At 34.8% G+C, this 21014-nt stretch overlaps 1 protein-coding gene and 1 long non-coding RNA gene across 2 annotated transcripts in view; one reads left to right on the forward strand and one right to left on the reverse strand.

Annotated features, from left to right (window-relative positions):
* Positions 1-21014, reverse strand: part of LOC128983189 (coiled-coil domain-containing protein 186) — a 124919-nt gene that overhangs the window by 98355 nt on the left and 5550 nt on the right. The window contains exons 3-4 of the mRNA XM_054402379.1: positions 14805-15017; positions 10943-11062 (exon numbers count right to left, since the gene is read on the reverse strand). Of these exons, the coding sequence (XP_054258354.1) occupies positions 10943-11062; positions 14805-15017 (333 nt within the window). The remainder of the gene's footprint in view (positions 1-10942; positions 11063-14804; positions 15018-21014) is intronic.
* On the forward strand, positions 2028-6464 carry LOC128983190 (uncharacterized). Its single transcript, XR_008489815.1, has 3 exons — positions 2028-2466; positions 4874-5014; positions 6163-6464. It is a non-coding gene; the product is annotated as an uncharacterized LOC128983190 (long non-coding RNA).

Consider the following 21014-nt stretch of genomic DNA (forward strand, 5'->3'; position numbering starts at 1 on the left):
AATATTATGGGAAAACCCCATTTTTACCCCATAAAACCCCCCATAAACCCCCGTTCCCATGGTCCGATCCTGCTGGTTCCCAAACTCGTTTGAATAAACGTAGATTTACACATTCATACGAAATTTAATCAGTACTGGTTTTAAAATGATTAAAGCAAATGGCCTTCAATAGTATGTAATATAACCAAGAGAGTAAAGTCCAGCCAAATATTGTAAAGTGTTTTATTAGACTCGTTGGGAAAATTTACAGGGATCCTTCTGACATTTTAAATTAACATAGCTTGACGAAGGATAAATACTGAACAGTTTGATGTGACTGAAGTGTAGGGGTAATGGTTACTTTGCTGTGAGTGCTTAAACTTTGGCATTTGTACGTTTGACCCTGTGTGATGTAATATTTCATTTCATTCATTCATTATTTAGTATTAAGTTTCTTAAAATGTTAACTTCTGTTCATACACCTTTGTTATTTTCCTCAGAAAGGCTGTCCTAGTATTCATTTTCCTAATTTATATAATTTTATTAATCTGTCAATTATTCATTATTAATTATATTCATTCCATGGCCTATATTTTTTTTACAAAGCTCACAACTTAATTATTTATTAAATATGTAAGAGAATTGCAATACATCAAAATTTCTTATAATATCATTTCAAAATTAGTCCTTAAGGAATCAAAATTCAAGAAGCAGTGAAACAGTGATCCATGTGTTCAACAATGAATTATGTAAACATTGAGATTGAGATAGAAGGAAGCCAGAGTGGAAGTTGAAAATGTTAGTTAAAAGAAGGATTCCATATTTTATCTAAATTAAATTAATTAATATCATCAAGAAAACCAGTTTATATCAAGTTATATCACAGTAAACCTCAAGAGGACTCAACTCCATCATTGTTATTTTCAAAATTAAGTATAAACTTTTCTTTTAAACTCTTTTTAATTCAGTGCTAATTGGACTTACCTTTTGGACAAAATCAAAATTAGATTTTTTCATTGTTGGGATTTTGTAAGTTTAACACCTTAATTAGGCCTATTTGGACAATATTAAATTTATTAATTCTTAGCATTCAAGCCAGCACGACACCCTACCCTGAGATATAGCACATCTAAATTATTTGAACCTTTATTTCAAACTTATCTTGTATTTCATTTTCATTTCAACCCCCACACACCATTGTCAGTCCTTTCATTATAAGGTACTAGCTGGCCCGACAGACGTCGTCCTGTCCTATTGTGGTTTTATGTCACATGCTCGTTCATTTTCAAGATGAGCTCGTTCTTATGGCTCAATAACGTCCTGGTTGAAGTTCGTTCGCTACGTTGTATGCCTAACGGTCACGGAGAAAACTCAAAAAAATGCAAATTTAAAATTCCCATGTTATTCTTATAGAGAAAATGAAAACTGTTGTAGTTTACTTGTTTATGGATATATGTTGATCAAATTTGGCAAACTTATTTATTTCATCCTATACTATTGTTGTTTGGTCAAAAAACACTGTTTACCTTCCCCGTAGCAGCAAACCTAAGCACTCGTTATATCTAATGTTATTTAAATCCATATATATAAAATCCAATGTATGTTTGTGTTCAGTCAAGTGTCTTTGTTTTTTGTATTAATTCTATATGTCTTTGTTTTTAACAGTCCATCTGTAATCCCCATCACATTACCATATGTCAATTTTCATTGTTGCATTCATTCATCGCGAATCACCTCTCATAACAACACGTACTCATTATTTCTCTCTTAAATCAAACCTCTTTTATACCAAAACCCTCGACCTTTTACTCTTTATTATAATAACACCGCACATTTTTGGTCCTTTCGAGCCGTGGATTTTTGGTCCTTTCGAGCCGCGGATTTTTGGTCCTTTCGAGCCGCGGATTATATCTACAAACATTTGTGCGACTTTTTCTCAAGTTTATTTTCAATGTCTCGGTTGAACGTATTTCATCCATCGTGAGGCCTGAGGCCGCCAAGGACAATACCGCATCGCCATTTTGAACTTTCCCAGATAGCAAGGACCCTTGATTCAAGGTAAACTTTTCCCTACAATTTGCATTCACAATTCAAGGTTGCAAATATTAGGAACATTGTGGCTGGATTCAAGGACAACAAAATACTGCCCTTTTTGAGTTCATAGATTCCGCCCTGAAACAGAGTCAACAAAACAACAGCGCGAATTCCCATGATGCAGTTCGACCAAGCGACGCCAGCCAGACGCCAGGATCCACCCCTAAACAATCCTAACCTCTTTGTCTTTGTCTTTGTGTGTCTTGTCAGTTTGTCTTTTTGCGACGTTTGTTTCTCGCGTTATTACTATATCAGAGTTTTTAGACATAAAGTATTCATATTGAAGTTAGTTTTTGTCAATTTTCAATTTCTTTGTTCATAGTTAATTCCATAGTGTTCGATTTTAGAAGACTAACTGCAACAAAAGTGCTTGTGAGCCAACGAAACATAAAGGTGAGTCAGCTAATCTTTTCATTGTATTCATAATATTTTTTCCATTCTTATGATAAGATATGTGTGTTAGAATGCTAATCATACTGACATTAGAACCTCAAGTTACAAATGCTCTGAAAATTATCTTACAACAATAAACTGCCAAATTTGGACTAGGATCCAGAATAATTCTAGGCCTGTGCTTGCCCTAGGCCTCATGACTGGTGAATTGTTTTATAGTTGGCCTAGAAAGTATTGTGATCCGTTGGAATATTGTATCTGGAATTGTTCAAGACCTAGTTACTTATTTTTGCCAAATCCGGTGGGCTACAATATTATGAACACACAAGCCAATATGTAACTTAATGATGCAGTTTTTTATCAGCGTAGATTGTCTTAAGTTATCATAGGCCGAAGTTATGAAGTTTCATTTAAGGATGAAGAAATGATTTTCGATGGATTGGATAAATAGACCTAGGCCTATAGAAAAATATTTTAATTTAGCTTAGGCCTATCGGCCTATGTCTTAAGTTATAGACTTGGTACTGTAGCCTAGGTCTAAGGGCTTATCCTAGTCCTATGTCCTGATGCTAGGGTTTTTCGGCAAACGTTTAGATGGGTTAAGATTAGCATCTCTCAAAGATTTTAAGTTTTGTACACCATACCCATTGATTAAACTAAGTAAAGGTAGGCTACCGTAATGAACTAATTTAAAACAACCTTCTACAAAATGTCACTTGACTGGAGACCTGCCATTTTGGTTTTATGTAGCTGTTAACTTTAAATCATATCCTGGTAACTTGTGCCTATTTAAGTTACTAAAGATGTATATTGGCCATGCTGTAAGTTGTAAAGTTATTGTAACAAGGTTACCTAGGCTGCTGTGTTATTTTTCAAATTAACTAATTAGCTTCAGCGAACACAGATTTAAAACAAGTGGCTTGCCGTTTGAACAAACGTTACAAGATGAGTTGCCATCTTGCTTTGCATCGAAATTTGCAGAATTTAGAACTGTAATTTAGACATTATTATGAATAACTTGGTCTGTGTGCTGCAATTTAACTTACGGTACCGGTATTAACAATTTTGGAAAAATTCTGAAATTTTCTGCTTTAAATAAACCTTACCATTTGTAGGCCTATAGTTTTTAAATTTTATTGATGATTTGTAATTTAAAACAAAAAATATTAATAGCCTAAATCATAACTTAATATTATTAAAACCTTAGAGTAAGAAAGTTAGGTTAAACTTACTAAAACTTTCGTTTGTTGGTCAAACAAAAATTCACTTGGAAGAAAGTTGTTTAAAAAAAAATTAATGCCAGACTTATGGTTTACTTCTTTTTCCATCTTGCTTAATTTAGCCAGAATTTCAGGTTGAACAGAGAGGCAAGACCATTGAACGAGTCTAAACTAAATTTTTTGTACTTGATTCATTTGGTAAATCCCACTGTACACCCCTGAAAACACACACTGACCAATTATGTCTATTCTGTACTTTACTACAGAAGTGAGATTGTCAAAGCTAGTTTGTTAAATACAAAAACATGGCATATTCTCTCTAAAAGCTGATTGTTTTGTATTTTTCTTCCAATACTAGCTGTAACCCGCGGGCTTTGCCCCGTTTAACTTCTTAATTTTCAAGATGATCTCGTTCGCATGGCTCAATCACGTCCTGGTTGAAGTTTGTTCGCTACGCTCACTCACCTTTAGATTGGAGCTCGTTCGCTACGCTCACTCACCTTTAGGTTAGAGCTCGTTCGCTGCGCTCACTTGCCTTCAGGTTAGCTCGTTCGCTACGCTAACTCGCCTCCAGGTTGAAGTTCGTTCGCTACGCTCACTCACCTTTTGGTTGCAAATTAGCTGTTGTCATAAATGTAAAAGAAATAATAGTGCTGCACCCTGTTGGTAATCCTTGTAACTTTAATGCTATTAAACATCATAGAACAGAACCAACTTGTTTAATTGAAACAGCTGTTAAGATTCATTAATTCCATTTCTCATAAGGTTAACATGGGAAACTCCAGAGCCACTGGGGCGGAGCCCAGAGGTCGGAGGGTAAAATCCTTTCTTAGTGATCGTCTACCACCCAAAAGGATGATGCCTGCCAAGATTCAGGTTCCTAGGTCTTATGGTTTCTGAGATTTCGTGATGAGTGAGTGAATGAATGAGTCAGTGGTATTTGAGCTTTATATAGATTTGCATAACAAATTCTTTTGTTATTGTTATCTATTATGAGGCGTTTCACTTAAACTGTTTCAGTTGTAGCCAAGAGACTGTTGGCTGAAGCCACTGAATTGAAAGTAAAAAAAAAACTGCATCCGTGCATGGCTGTGACAAGCCAAATTTAGGGCCAGTACCTAAAAGGTTTGTAGAGCATATTAGTTATAGAACTGTTTATTTCATAAGGTTTACTTTTGTTGTTACAGTAGAACCTCGATAGTTCGACACTCCCTGTAGTTCGACACAGGCCGTGATGACAAGACATGGCATCAGTGGCCGATGACGGGTTCACCAAGGTTAAAAACTAGAGCATTCTTAGTGTTTTCGTGCATGGAAAAACTCAATAGGTAGCCTACTTAAAATATCCCATTAACTTACATTTTTTCTAAGATCCAAAGTGTAAAAAGCATGTGACGTAAATTATGAGGGGCGAATAAGATTGTATTTACTGAGCAGCCTACCCCTAGTACCAGCCACGCTCAAATTTCTTCCCCGGGGTGCTGAGAAGGATTCACGGTTTTGACTGATTAATTATTTTAATTTAATCTAAGGTTCAGAGCTCTAGAAGCGCTCAAAAGATCCTGCAGACGCCCAGGAGGAGAGCAATATCATCCTCGCCTTTGTTAAAATGTTATTGCAAATTTTGCCTAACTTTTAGAATAACTGTAGGACAGACGAGTACTCTACCCTGGCCAATTCGATAAAACTACCTACTCGTTTAAACTGTTGCAACAACGGGTTTTAGAATTCTAATAACAAGTCTCGGGTTTGTTAATTTGGTTTATTAGTATAAGGAACATACAAGGGTGGTTTTTCAAGTAAGAGCCAGTTTCTGCGTATAAATCCATAATTCGCTTAAGTACGCTGCAGCAAGGCTCCTCGCCACTTGCTGGTATCATTTGTGAACAGAATGACACAATTTGCAGCTCTGTAGCTGACATGTACCTACATTTCGCTGTGTGTTTCAACAATTTTTTAGACTTTTTGTCCCCGTACGCTAGGCTGGAGCCCGGGATTGTTTTTCACATTACTTCAGGCTAGACCTAGGGGTTACGGCATTATCACTTAGTTAAAATCCATTGGTGATTTGGCGGGATTTGAACCCTGGACCCCAGGAACCGGAATGACCGCGCTCTAACCACTAGACCTGCTCGCTCCCCAATTTTTTAGACTATTGATAATGTCAATGATAATCAGGGCCGGAGAGAGCCATCATGGGCCCCTGGGCTCAGCGATCCCGGGCCCCTATTTACTTGATTTAGTGTCCAGCCGTCTCCGTGCCGTTTTGTCACACAAATAACTATATTAATAAATGTTTGCTCACAGTTTCAGCTTTAATCACAGTCAAAACAATTCAAGTAAAAAATTACTTAGTGAACTGGAAAACCATGCTGAAATTTTTAACTCAAGCAGATTACACGTACAGAAAAAATTAAAAAAAAATTAGATAAACATACTCCCTTAGTCGATACTTTATGACTTTTTTTTGTTGCAGGAAAAGAGGAGTTATTGGTGCACAGAATAGGAACATCAGGCTGAGGTTATGCGACAGTAAATAATGTATAAGTAAAATGTCACTTAATTTAACTCATGTTCTAATTTTCAAGTTTGTTTTATACTTTATATTTTCATAAAATAAATTTACTATAACCAATGTCACTTGCTACATTTTATTTATACCCCCACAAATAGTGATATTTTGGCTATGTTTGAAGAACTGTTTTGAACTTTTAAACTTTTTGTTGATCACTGAGATGTCTTTTCTAAAGCAGGGTCTGGTGTAATTTGATGAGGCCTTATTAAAAATTAAATGCTCTCACCCTTCACTCACAAGCTTGGCAGAATAGGCTTATTATTTTTAACCTAACTCAGTTATCCTATACAACATTTAAATAAAGTGTTATAGCATCATTTAAAGGTTTCTAGCTGCCCCTCCCCTTGGGCTTCACAACAGAATTGAAAAATTTTCTTTGCTACAAACAGTTGTTTTGCATTGGTTTTGCTTAGAATTTTCCTAACAGCGATTTGGTAGCTAATACAATTAAACGAAAGTTCTGTCAAAAGAAAAATATGTTAACATTGTAATTTTAAAGCCAGTGAGCCAGAGCCCTGATGGAATCTCTCAAAGCTACTTCTTGTACATATTAAGTGAAACCTATTATGGAGGTTAAGTGAAACCTCCATGCCACCAAGTTCTGAGTACATATGCATGGTAGTTTTTGAGGAATAGTGATCAATGAGTGAGTGAGTGGTAACTGTATTATAATATATATTATAAGGTCAAATTATGTATCCACCCAAAGTTTTCTGCGTAGATTAAAGCTTAAGGTAATGTACCTTGCGTTTAATATTTTAAGGCTTAACTTACTGCCATAAAGCAACCAATATTTTGATGTCCTGATAGATAGCTGTCCCCGCGCTTAGTAGGCATCATTAAAGTTCTTGAGTTCACAAAGACAAAACAGCTAGGCTATCCACTAGGACATTAAAATATTGGACTACTTTAAGACCGTAAGAATGCCGTAAGTCAAGTAAAATTCCTTGTCAGTCAATCACTTGTTACTGTATGTACTGAGTTGATCATGATTATGCTTTTATTTAACCCGAATTCAACAATATATTTTGATTTCAGCCAAAAATCTTTACCTTGAATTAACCTTAAATTTTCAGGTTATGAGTCCTGAATTGACCATGATTTTACCTTAATTTAAACATACTTATACCTTAATTCAACCTCAATTCAGCCTTGATTATGCATTACTGCCAGAAACGTTTACCTTGAATCAATCTAAAATTTTCAGGGTTGATTCAGGTTTCACAAGTGTTCAGTAGGACCCTTGAATTAGCCCTGAATTAGGCTTGATGGCTTGATATTTTAAGATTAATTCAGGCTTGCATCTTTGAAAGTTTAACCTTGATTTAATACTGAATCAGGAAAAAATTGCTATCTGGGTTACGACTACGTCACGATACAGTCCACACTCCTCTCATTCCAAGTGTTCAACATCGTCATCGTTCTACAGTTCTGCTAGTTCCGCTCCGCATTCATCTCGACTCGACTTCATTTCATTTCGTCTATATCGCATCGCAACGTCAAACGTCAAGAAACTCAAAAGTAAGGTTATGTTTGTACTTCGAAGACAACGCACCGCATCTCATCGTAAGTTATCAATATCAACACTGAAATAATAAAGAAACCCTGATTTTATTCCTCAGTCGTCCTTATCCTCAAATTACTCCATCCATTTACAATATCTCTACTATTTACTGAACTCATTGAACGATCTAGGCCTAACTTGGAAAATGAGATTTTCCACATTTTCCATTAGATGCAAATTGCAATTAAATAAATTAAATACGATCAGTGAGTATATTCAATTTCGTCCACCAGAAATAACAGAAGCTCAAACTGCTAAACTTAAACTTTATTTGCACGAAGCTAAAACAATTTCTGCCAATTTTGAATCTAACCTAGATAAGCTTCTTGATGTTGATGACGACACTAACGTTTTTTCTGACAATGAAGAAGCTATTTTAAAGCTCCAGAACGACAAATCAGAACTCTCAATTAACATTCAAACCGAAATTTCTCTTCTAATTCAGAACTTTAATGGTGAACACTTGTCAAATAACTCTGTAACTTCAAACCCAACTTCTAGGCCTACCACTAGCATAGTAAAATTGCCTAAGCTAGAACTGAAGTCCTTCAATGGTGACACTAAAACATGGATATCCTACATTAACCTTTTTGATACTACTATCCACAACAACAGTAGCTTATCCCTTGTTGAAAAACACCAGTACTTGATAAGTTCACTTGAAGGCGAAGCCTTACATTTAATCAAATCCCTACCGATCTCGTCTGGCAACTATACAGTAGCCTATAACGCTTTACGGGAAAGATACCACTCGAAGCGTAGGCTAATCTCTGTCCACCTCAGTAAAATTGTCGATTTACCCAATATTAATGAAAAATCTATCAAAAACCTCAGATCATTTTTAAATGAGTTCAATGAAAATGAACAAGCTCTTAGTGTTCTTGACTATAATGTCATGGAAGACAACTACCTACTAAGTATGTTGATCTTACGAAAAATGAATTCCAACCTCTGTCAAGTTTTTGAATCAAAACGCATAAATTCATGTGATTTTCCTCAAGCTAGTGAAATAATCAAATTCCTCAAAGATTTTTGTAACAACAGTGAAGATGCATCTCTCTGTCACGCTCCACAAGTAGTTCCTCTCCAAATATCCAACCTTCACCAAGTTCCTCGTCAAATTGATGAATCAATTCAGTTTCAACATCCTCCTATGGCCTTGATATGTACTTCAAATTATTTGAAATGTTTTTGCTGCCATAAAAATCACAAAATATACAGTTGCCCTGTCTTTAATAGTAAAACCCCTCAAGAAAGGCTTAAAGTTGTACGCGACTTAAAACGCTGCACAAATTGCCTTGGTAATCACTTTGCTAAACGCTGCAAGTCTACTAATACTTGTAAGACCTGTTTGAAACTTCATCACACACTCCTTCATTTTTTAAAGCCTACTAAGCCTATGGCTGATAACAGAAATCACTCCAACAAAGAACAAAAAGAAGCAATAGCAAACTCAAAACCTTCGAAACTGACAGCTGTAACCCCTGGCCATTTTCTTATCAACTCTTCTCTGACAACTGTTCCTGACCCAATAAAGATCACACCTCTTATTAATAATTTACCTCAAGACATCACCCGAAGCCTATGCTGCCGTTGGAGTCAAGAATATTTTAAGACCCCTCATCAGCGTTGTTTCAAGTGGAACCTCAAGAAAGAAAACCTCAATGTGTAGACCCTGTTTGCTAAAACACACCAGCTCCTCCTAGCTACAGACCAGCTGGATCCTCATTCAAGACCATCATTCAAAGTGTCTTCATACCATTAAGCTGCATTCTTTAAATAATTTTTCAACCCACTCTGGTCAATTCTCATACAAATTTTATATTTTTTTCAATTTCTCTTTTGTTGAACCTTGTTGGTTCAAAGGGGGCGGTATGTTCAGTCAAGTGTCTTTGTTTTTTGTATTAATTCTATATGTCTTTGTTTTTAACAGTCCATCTGTAATCCCCATCACATTACCATATGTCAATTTTCATTGTTGCATTCATTCATCGCGAATCACCTCTCATAACAACACGTACTCATTATTTCTCTCTTAAATTAAACCTCTTTTATACCAAAACCCTCGACCGTTTACTCTTTATTATAATAACACCCCAGTGGCTCTGGAGTTTCCCATGTTAACATTATGAGTACTCATATTTAAATGGAATTAAAGAATCTTAACAGCTGGTGCAACTAAACAATTTGATTCTGTGATGTTCAATAGCATTAAAAGGTTAATAGGTTTACCAACAGGGTGCAGCACTATATTTATTTTTAATTTATGAGAACAGCTAATTTGCAACCAAAAGAAGAGTGAGCGTAGCGAACGAACTTCAACCTGGAGGCGAGTTAGCGTAGCGAACGAGTTAACCTGAAGGCAAGTGAGCGCAGCGAACGAGCTCCAACCTAAAGGTGAGTGAGCGTAGCGAACGAACTTCAACCAGGACGTGATTGAGCCATGCGAACGAGCTCATCTTGAAAATGAACGAGCATGTGACATAAAACCACAATAGGACAGGACGACGTCTGTCGGGCCAGCTAGTTGGGAATAAATATGTCTTATTTATGGAAGTATTTTAGTAAATATGTAATCAGACAAGTTGAAATTCGCTTAGTCTGCAGGTTTGCTGCGGCGGGGGTATTTGTAAATTAATATTACTTTTATAATACATATATTTGTACTAAAATGTATGTTTTACTTTCCGCCCACATACACTTAAAGAAATACTAAATCTAAGATTTTACATGAAAGTTTTTGATGAAAAATCGTTCGGTCTCTGAGACCGAATGTTTCTATTTATGTAAGTGTCACCCATGTTTCGGTCAAGTGTTAAGCAAATACAATTGTTTTTCAAAATCTTATTTTGTCTTTTATTGCCTACCTGTGAGGGTATGGAAGCCCATATTGGTGCGATTTTTTCACTAATACTTAGTAGTTTACCACTTAAAAATGTTAAACACTAACTTCGTTTCACCCTGTATAACGAGCTAGGTTATGCGGATATATATATCACCATTTCTTAAGCACCAAAAAATCAAGTGGCAATGTATGTCCCCATATAGTAGAGTAAATATTACCAGTATTTTTAATATTTTTATACACCTTCTAAGTACACAAACAGGAAAGTTTACCTTATGCATTTCTATTTCACTCCTGAGTTTACTTTGAGTCCATTTAATCTTGATGTCTCTTGCATTCAGTTCTTCTGTTAGTTTCTCAATGTCTCTCTGAGCGTTGGCCAATTCAGAACACTGAGAACATTGAAAGCCTTATTTTACATGGCAAATTATAATAATTTTTAAAATAGGCTAATGGGTTTCTGGGGATATTTGTGTACAACCAATTCACACATGCTTGCAGCATTTTGTGGTCTCTAAGACATCCATGTTCTTGAATGTACATATGGAAGGATCAAACCATAGATAAGTTCCTAGTTTTTATTAGGTTAGATTTCACATAGATATTGTGCTACTGCTACACATCCGGGGCTTTTGGAAATTACATGGACCATTCAACTTCAGTTTTAACAAGTACAGAAGACATGATAGCATTCTGATTTTTCTGACATATTTACCTTGCCCAAGAACAATTTTCTACATGTGAGGGATAGCAGAGAGGTATGTAAGTGGTAATTGTAAGGCCTTCTTGAGCTACAGTGTGGTATGCAGAATGCAGGATGTTATGCTTAAACAATAAGAAACTAGTCAAATGAAGGCTGTTAGAGCGCTTGGGAACTCTGGCTAAGAGCTCAACAGTTCCCCAAGTCGCCATGTATGCCGCCACTGTTGCTTTTAGAATGGTGATTAGTGGGGCGTAGTGCAGTTTTGATCTGTAGTACAGTAAAAATATGTTTTGACCCAAAAAAAATTAGCACAACCGGGGAATTTGGTACAGATGTTGGGTGTACCTTCCTTTTGAACATACTAAAAGTCCCCTAAAATTGAAGCTGAGCTACGGCCGCCATATTGGAAAATGGCGGCATATTTCTGTATTTTTCGCTATAGTGACTTTTTTATTAGAGATACAGGAAAAAACTAAACGTACAAAATGTAGGTCATCTAAAAATACACGTTTTTTGTATTTGCCATCTTTCTCTAAACCCAACGGTTTTTGAGTTATTTGTTATTAAGTACATTTAGTTTTTTCTATTTTTTCAAAAATAGGTGAAACACATGGAAATTGGCCGTTACTTTCAAGGATTATGATAATTTATCCTATTTAGTTAAATAGTGTGATACTATAAAATCTAAAAATTTAAGCTTATTTTATGATTAAAAAAACTCTGCCACAGCAAACCTGCAGACTCAGCAAATTTCCATTTGATTGGGTGTTTTATTAAAAAATGTATATAAATAAAATTAGGTTCAACAGGTACCTAGGTTTGCTGCTACACGTAGGTTATTATAGTGTGTTTTTTTAAGTAAAATATCAATACCTTACCATAAAATAACTAATTTTCCAAGTTTGATCAAAATATATCTATAAACAAGCAAACTGCAACAGTTAACTTATTCAAATCAAATCAAATCAGTTTTATTTCCACAATATATACAAAATTTACAATTTTTCAAAAAATGAAATACGAATATATATAGTAGTCTTGAGCATTAAGACACAGTACAGTGTTTACGTCAAATAATTCAAGTAAAATTAAATTTATGAAGTTATAATCGTATAAACTTAAATACTAGTTGAAATATGTTTGCTCCGGCTAGAATAATATTTAATGTAATAGGTAATTGAAATGAGTCTACATAGGCCTCAGTGGTCTGTGCGTAGACTCGAGTTTTTTAATTTTTTTTAGCTAATTTTCAATTGAATAAAAGTTTAAAATTAAGTAAAAAATTACTATTTGCTAATTCATAAGAATAGCATGGGAGTATTAAATTTACAATAAACAAATTTGAATATACAAATTCTGGTTGTGTTTAATAAAAAGATGGCGATTATTCGTCACGATTAAAATACTAACCAAATGGGTTTTCAAAAGGAGATGGAGCCTGTTATTTAAGTAATATTAATTCGTACCAAGCACCGAAAATATTGTATGCAGTAAGGTAATCTACCATATTTTGTAAAGTACGCAATAGTCATATTAATATTTTATCTTCATTTTTTACCCATTTAATAGTTAACATTTTCGTATTTTGATGGCACCACCACACTAACTACCTATACTTGACATCCCATTGTAAATTTGGAAGGGTGTTTTTCGTGTCTAGTTCATGTTGGTGACTAATTAAGTATGGTATAGTATAGTTAGTTTTATTTATCAAAAATCGGTGAAACCCATCGCAATCGACGGTTACTTTCAAGGTTTACGACAATTATTCATCCCACTTAGTTGATATCAGAGTGATAGTGGTAGTGCCATCAAAATATTAAAATGTTAATTTATTAAATGGGTAAAAATGAGTATAAAATATTAATATGACTATTGCGTAGTTTACAAAATATGGTTGATTTCCTCACTGCAAACAATATTTCCGATACTTGGTACAAGTTAATATTACAGTACTTAAATTACTTGCTTCATCTCCTTTTGAAAACCCCTTCGGTTAGTATTCGAATCGAGACGAATAATCGCCATATTTTTAGTAAACACAACCAAAATTTGTATGTTTAAATTTGTAAATTGTAAATCTTAAGATACCATGCTATTATTATGAATTTGTTAACTGTTACAGTTTGTTTATATATTTATTATGATCAAACTTGGAAAATTAATTATTTTATGCTAAGTTATTGATATTTTACTAAAGAAAAACACACTAAAATAGCCTACCTGTAGCAGCAAACCTAGGTACCTGTTGAATCTAATTTTATTTAAATACAATTAATAAAACATCCAATCAAATGGAAATTTGCTGAGTCTGCAGGTTTGCTGTGGCAGAGTGTTTTACTCATAAAATAAGCTTAAATTTCAAGATTTTATAGTATCACACTATTTAACTAAATAGGATAAATTATCATAATCCTTGAAAGTAACGGCCAATTTCCATGTGTTTCACCTATTTTTGATAAATAGAAAAAACTAAATGTACTTAATAACAAATAACTCAAAAACCGTTGGGCTTAGAGAAAGATAGTAAATACAAAAAATGTGTATTTTTAATTTTTAGATTACTTACATTTTGTACATATAGCTTTTTCCTGTATCTCTAATAATAAAGTCACTATAGCGAAAAATACAGAAATATGCCGCCATTTTCCAATATGGCGGCCGTAGCACAGCTTCAATTTTAGGGGACTTTTAGTATGTTCAAAAGGAAGGTACACCCAACATCTGTACCAAATTCCCCGGTTGTGCTAATTTTTTTAGGTTTATGGAATTTTTCTCTTATTTTTACTGCACTACTGGCCCGGCCTAATTGGCTATGGAAGGCGATTTCTAAAAATTAAGGTACAAATCTACCAGTTAAAGGAAAAAAAATAATTAACTTGAAAAAAAACTGAAACAAGTACCGTAAATTGTTTTTGCCCTCAGAAATGACATATTTTTAATGAACAAAAATTGTGTAAAAGTATTTTTAATTTTACTTCAAAGTTAGTTTTTTTGTTTATCTTCTTAAGCATGATTTAGATATGACCGCAAATTTTTACATTGATCAAGTCCAGCTTTTAGGTGTATACCAACATTTGACAATATTATGGCCAATTTCAAGCCCTGTAACTCCCACATTATTTTTCAGAATCATTTAACAACCATACATTTAAATTTTTAATTAATCCAATGAAAATTACATTTTGTAAATGTTTTGAGGACTGGTAACGTATACAGTAACAGCAAACAAAAATATAGTGTGGTTTGATGGTAATGTACTACATTAGTCAGAGTGAGAGTTGTAGAACGGATAACCGTCTTAAGCTTGAACTGATCCAGTAAAACTCCTCCTTAAAAGTTAAACAAATATTCCAGCTATAAAAACATCTCTGGTAATTTTATTTAATCAAAATTTGCTTAATTTAACACGGTACAATAAAGTGGCTTACTTTGTTATCAAACAGTTGATTTATTCGAGCCTTTTCAATCATGACAGATTTTAACTTGGAAGAAATACAGTCTTTTTCTTTTACAAGTTCTTTGCACTTTTTATCTAGATTTTCTTTTTCTTTCCGTTGATTTATAACCTCCATTTCACTGGTCGCATACCTCATCACTGAAGCTTCTCTTTCTCTGTTGGCTATGTCATACTGCTTTTTCACCTGAAAATTTGGACAGAAATAAAATCATTTTATTTCAACCGGATTTTATTCAACTGACGGCTACGAATAAACATTGAAGGGTTGTAGATAACTTACGGAAATATATGATCAAATAAGCAGTTAAAGATCTCATTATGAAAATTAATAATAGTAATTTATGATGGGTTAGCCTTTGGATCAAGATAATACAAGATTTAAAAGGTTTAGATTACCTATTGCGTCAACTGACCCTTGTGTTAATAAAATAACAACAAGCTGTTTCGTGCTGCTAAGAGCACATCTTCAGGTTGGAGCGTTAAAAAACAGCTTTGTACAAGGGCTATCTATCCCATTCTCATCAGAAAACTATGACAATGAATTAAATATTCTAAAATATATCGCAGTATCCAGTGGTTCTGAGAGCAGAAAAATAAAATTAAAGAAAGCCAAGAAAAAGACCCAAGAAATATGTCCCTGCAGAATACGGAGTTGTACTTAAGGTTGTACATTGAGGAAAGAAATGGCGAAACAAAAAGTGGAAGTCGCTTAAAAACACCCAACAAACTCTTTTCACTCTTTTCCCTCGGGGAAGGAAGGAAGAAGATGCTTGACAAAGAAAGCAGCACAGGTGTTTATAAAATTAAATGGGACAATTGTCCGAGTTTTTATATTGGACAATTCTTTCACTATTGCAGTTCTTTCACTACAAGGTTAAAAAAAATTACCAAGGAGAAACTCTAAATCTGCTTTAGCTAATCACCTCATTAATTCAAACCATAATTACACAGACCTACACAATAATTTAGAAATCATAAATCTGTGCAGTAAAGGCAGACAAATGGATACTATAGAAGAATTTGAGATTTTCAGAGCATCAAAACAACACCCTGACCATATATTAAATGACCAGCTGTCCTTCAAATCAAATATCAGTTACTAGTGGAAAACCCACGCTTCGCTACAGAAACTTTCAAATTGGTTGAAATGTTTTATAAATTAGTGTTTAAGTGCCAGATAATGATAAAATAAATCACATTAAATAAACAATAAATAATTTTAATTTTTATATTTCATTTTACGATAATGATTAAAACTGCAGTTAACAGTATGTTCGTTATTCGTACTATTTTTTATTATTTACAGAATATCTTAGTATGCAACATTTTTGGTTTTCTCAGAAGGTGCTAGCATCACCAGACTCGTGGTTGAGCTGACCCGTGAATATGCAACATAAAATTGTCCATGAGAAAAACAATCCTCTCTCTCAAGTCTAGTCCTGCGCTTTGTTGATGGTGAGGGCGAAGCACACTTTCAAAGGGAATTGCAACCTTCAAGCGGGTAGTCTGTAGGAACCAGGGGAAGTCGTGGTATAAAAACTGATTCCCCTCGGGCACATCCAGTGATCACTATGGCCTCAATTACATTTTTGTGAAGATAAACGTCAAACTACCCGCTAGACAGGGATTGTGTAAATCTGAGTCTTTTTAAGGGATTACGTTCATCACCAAACTTGACATATAATTCACCAATTCGATAAACCTCGAAAACAAAACGTAAATATTTGTCAACCAGCAAACAGTAATCACACAACCCACAAAAAGTAAACGGTTTAGACATTTCATAGAAGTTAATTATTCCCTTGAATTAAACTAATTATTCCACTGTCTTGGGATAAGACTGAGAAGTAAACCCAGTTTCTCACATCTTCAACAATTGCTTCGTGTACAGTTAGTGTATGTATGTGTGTAAGGTGAATAATTATGAATGAGAGTGAAGTAAATAAACACGTACCATCTCCTGTCATAGTCATAGGCATAGTCAAGAATCTTTATTCATAGTATCGGTATACATAGTTGTACATACATGAATAGTGTCAAATGTGAATGTGAATGATATTGTGTGGAATGAACCGCCATTAACAGTTAAAACCTCAGTGTCCGTACTATGAGACGGTAACAACTACAAAAATATTAACAGAACAATATCATAAGTTCTTAAAAGTTCAAATGCAATAAAAACTAAGTTTAATTCTACTTTCTTCAACACTAATCACACATATTATAGAAGTCGATAAAACTAAAATGCCACAACTAATTAGGTTAATTTCACTCGCACACAACTATCATGTTTATAACAAGCGTCTAGGCAGCCAGTGCAACTCCGAGGATCGTGGATCAGAACACCCCCCACCACCGCACCATGTCGTACGCTTCCGAATCATACCGGCGCATCAGCATAGCCTAACTGTTCGCGGAAAATTGTTATCTCTATCACTGTTGCTGTCAAAACGTATCGTTTGTAGGTTAAATTTAAATTTAAAATAATTGAACTGTCATAACCTAACCAAACTAACCAAACTTGCTGATAATGAAAAACTCGAATGAAGGTTTACTGATCGAAAAAATAGTTCTGTTCTAAAAATAAAATTATAAATGTCTCAAATAAAATTTTATAATTATAAAATTAAACTGTCATAACCTAACCAAACCAACCAAACTTGAAGCTGATATGAAAAAAATTGTTGACAAAAAGTTGGTGCTACCAGCGGGATTCGAACCTGGCACCTTTTGATTATCAGCCCAACACGCTATCCACTACACCACCAAGGTTCATGACTTGGCTCCGTATCGTTGCGGTAATGGTTGACGTCACGCCATCGGCACGGAGCGGTGGTGGGAGGTTTCCGATCTGATCCATGATCCTCGGAGTTGCACTGGCTGCCTAGACGCTTATATGTTTACATGGTCTGAAATAACCTTAGTAAACTTATTTTTTTTTATTCTAACAGCTGATGATTAAATAAATTGGAGACAAATGTAAACAAAAACCCCAAAAAAATTATTCTTCCTTTACAAACTTCATGATAACTTTGACCTTCTGTGGGACGGGGCCCATTGGGAATTTTGTAAAACGCTTCTTATTGTCTGCCTACGAATATGAGAGAAATATATGTATGCAAAATCTCATGCTTCTAGGTGCTATGGTTTGGCCTGTGCGTTAATCAGAATTTTGCATTTATTTATATATATATAGATAACTAGCTGAACCCGGCAGACGTTGTCTTGCCTTTGACTATTTATAATTTAAGTACCGTAACGTTTAATTGTCTTATTGTATATGAGCCTTTGACTATTTATAATTTAAGTACCGTAACGTTTAATTGTCTTATTGTATATGAAGTGCTTATAACTAAATTAAAATACGTACGAAAACTAATGAAACACATATAGTACAAAGGATAACCGATTCTTTATTATTGCTCTTATATTAATGCTAGTGGGTAGACAATAATTTTGGCCTTTCTATTCGGCTCAATCACGTCCTGGTTGAAGTTTGTTCGCTACGCTCACTCACCTTTAGGTTGGAGCTCGTTCGCTGCGCTCACTTGCCTTCAGGTTAGCTCGTTCGCTACGCTCACTTGCCTTCAGGTTAACTTCAGGTTTTTAATTTTAAATACTTAAATGTCGTTTGGTATGTAAAATGTACTTCGTGTCATGTGTCCAAATGAGCAATGTAAAAATGCTGACGGCCTCATTCAGGGATGAGAAAACTGTTTATTAACGTTCCATCCTTAAGATGTGATCTAAGCAGCACGAAACAGCTGTAGTTATTTTATTAACACAAGGGTCAATTGACACAACAGGTAATCCAAACCATTTAAATCTTGTAGTATCTGATCGCTCCCAGCTCTACCAATTGCTCATGACATCTGTTGATCACTCCCAGCTCTACCAATTGCTCATGACATCTGTTGATCACTCCCAGCTCTACCAATTGCTCATGACATCTGTTGATCACTCCCAGCTCTACCAATTGCTTATGACATCTGTTGATCACTCCCAGCTCTACCAATTGCTCATGACATCTGTTGATCACTCCCAGCTCTACCAATTGCTCATGACATCTGTTGATCACTCCCAGCTCTACCAATTGCTCATGACATCTGTTGATCACTCCCAGCTCTACCAATTGCTTATGACATCTGTTGATCACTCCCAGCTCTACCAATTGCTCATGACATCTGTTGATCACTCCCAGCTCTACCAATTGCTCATGACATCTGTTGATCACTCCCAGCTCTACCAATTGCTTATGACATCTGTTGATCACTCCCAGCTCTACCAATTGCTGCGCAGTTAGGTTTAATAGCCCCATTTTTTGGTGTTTCTAATTGATCAATGAATCTTCGGTTTTTAAAAACAAGGTTAGGTCTATTAGTATTCAATAAATTTGAAGAGTTTATGCTCAACTTATCTTAACCCTGAGGATGGTAAGAGTATTCCTTTTGAAATTTATAACCATAGGCCAATCAGACCATCTTGTTGAAGGATTAAACAAACCTTCAAGTTAATCAGTTAGAATCAATTGTCAGAATCAATTGTCAGAATCAATCAAATAGTCTGATTGCAATACAGTTTGGTCACCTTACAATAAGTGACAGTTATCTTACTGTGAATTATTAATGAATTTAATCAGCATCCAACCTACCTACAGTACCTTTAAACTCTTAGTTGACCTCTATTATAACTTAGGCTATTAAGCTTACTCACTTATATTTCTTGAATTTTATATGGTGTAACTGACCTTCTACCATTTAAGCTATGTGTTAGACCCGATGTCCTATAAATAAGGGTTGCCTCAGGCTACGATTAATCTTGTTATGGAAAGGAACTAGACCTACTTGCCAAAGCCTACATTAGCTCTAGATTCTACATATCATAACCAGCGACCAAAATCACTTAGCCTAGCCTAGGTTGAGTACTTCCTACTGAACCTCGCTTAAGGAATACGCCATTGAAATGTTGATCAGGAATATTGATATGTCGTCAGGCTTCATTAAAGGAACGTTAATGTGCATTAAAATAATGTATCGCAACACTATCAAATGTGAGATCGAGATGTTAACCGGCTCATTGTCTGGCAAATAAATATCGATTCCTAGGATCAAACTGTGAACATTTAATTCTCTCCTTCCTCTTGCTCTCAAAATAACTCAGTTCTCAGTAGCTATTCCTTCGTTTTCCATGGACATAAATAAATCTCAGGGACAGTCCCGTTGGAGTAGAGAGCTTAAAAAACCGCCGTTGGTCATGGAATACACACGTGATGCACTTCTAACACACTTTTATGTTGATACACACTCGTGGTACCATATAAAATCCACCAAAATCAGCATTTTACTATAAAATAGATAATCAAATCCGAAAGAGTCATTTCAGTTAAGCCTTTAAATTTCTTTTTATTTACCCAAAAAGGCTAAATAACAAAAGATTAATAAAAATTCCTTCTTTTGCCTGCACAAGATTCCATGCGCCGGGTTCGCTAGTACATATTTAAAAGGAAATTAAAGAACCTGGCAGCTGTTTCAACTGATCAAGTTGGTTTTATGATGTTCAATAGCACTAAAAAGTTACAAGGTTTACTAACAGGGTGCAGCTCTATGAATTTGAATTTATGACAACAGCTTAGTTATTGAACTAAGCAGCAATATAAAGCTGTGATACACAATGAGAGAGAACTGCCAAAATAGGATTGTTTACAGTTATTCTTATGTTTTTAATTTAATAAATGATTTGTGGTAATCGCACAATAGGTTGCTTTTTTAAATGCATAACTAATTCATCAACTTATTGACTGTATTTTATTCAAAATGTTTATAAAAATTTATTATGTTTGTTTTGCCGTTTTGCCCAAAAAAATAATATCTGAGAAACGGAGTAGTCGGTTAATACTTTTAGTACATTGTTGATCAAGTCATTGACTTGGATGGAAGGAACTAATATTATAGATGTGAAAGTTTGGAGTACGGTACGGTATGTCAATAACGTGAAGGAAAACTACTTGACCAATCGAGCTAATTTTTCCATGAACTGAGCCAATACAACCGGCTCAATGGACATAAGTAATATTTTTGTTGGGGCTTTATCATAATTGTGGACATTTAATTTATGAATAATAAATTTTCATACAGCAGATCTATAGAATAATATGATTATTCTCTTTAGGCCTAAGCGTTCT

This window comes from Macrosteles quadrilineatus, unplaced genomic scaffold (assembly GCF_028750875.1).
Source record: "Macrosteles quadrilineatus isolate MER2022 unplaced genomic scaffold, UCM_ALF_1.0 Scaffold_1__1_contigs__length_201487025, whole genome shotgun sequence".
NCBI classification, from domain to species: Eukaryota; Metazoa; Arthropoda; class Insecta; order Hemiptera; family Cicadellidae; genus Macrosteles; species Macrosteles quadrilineatus.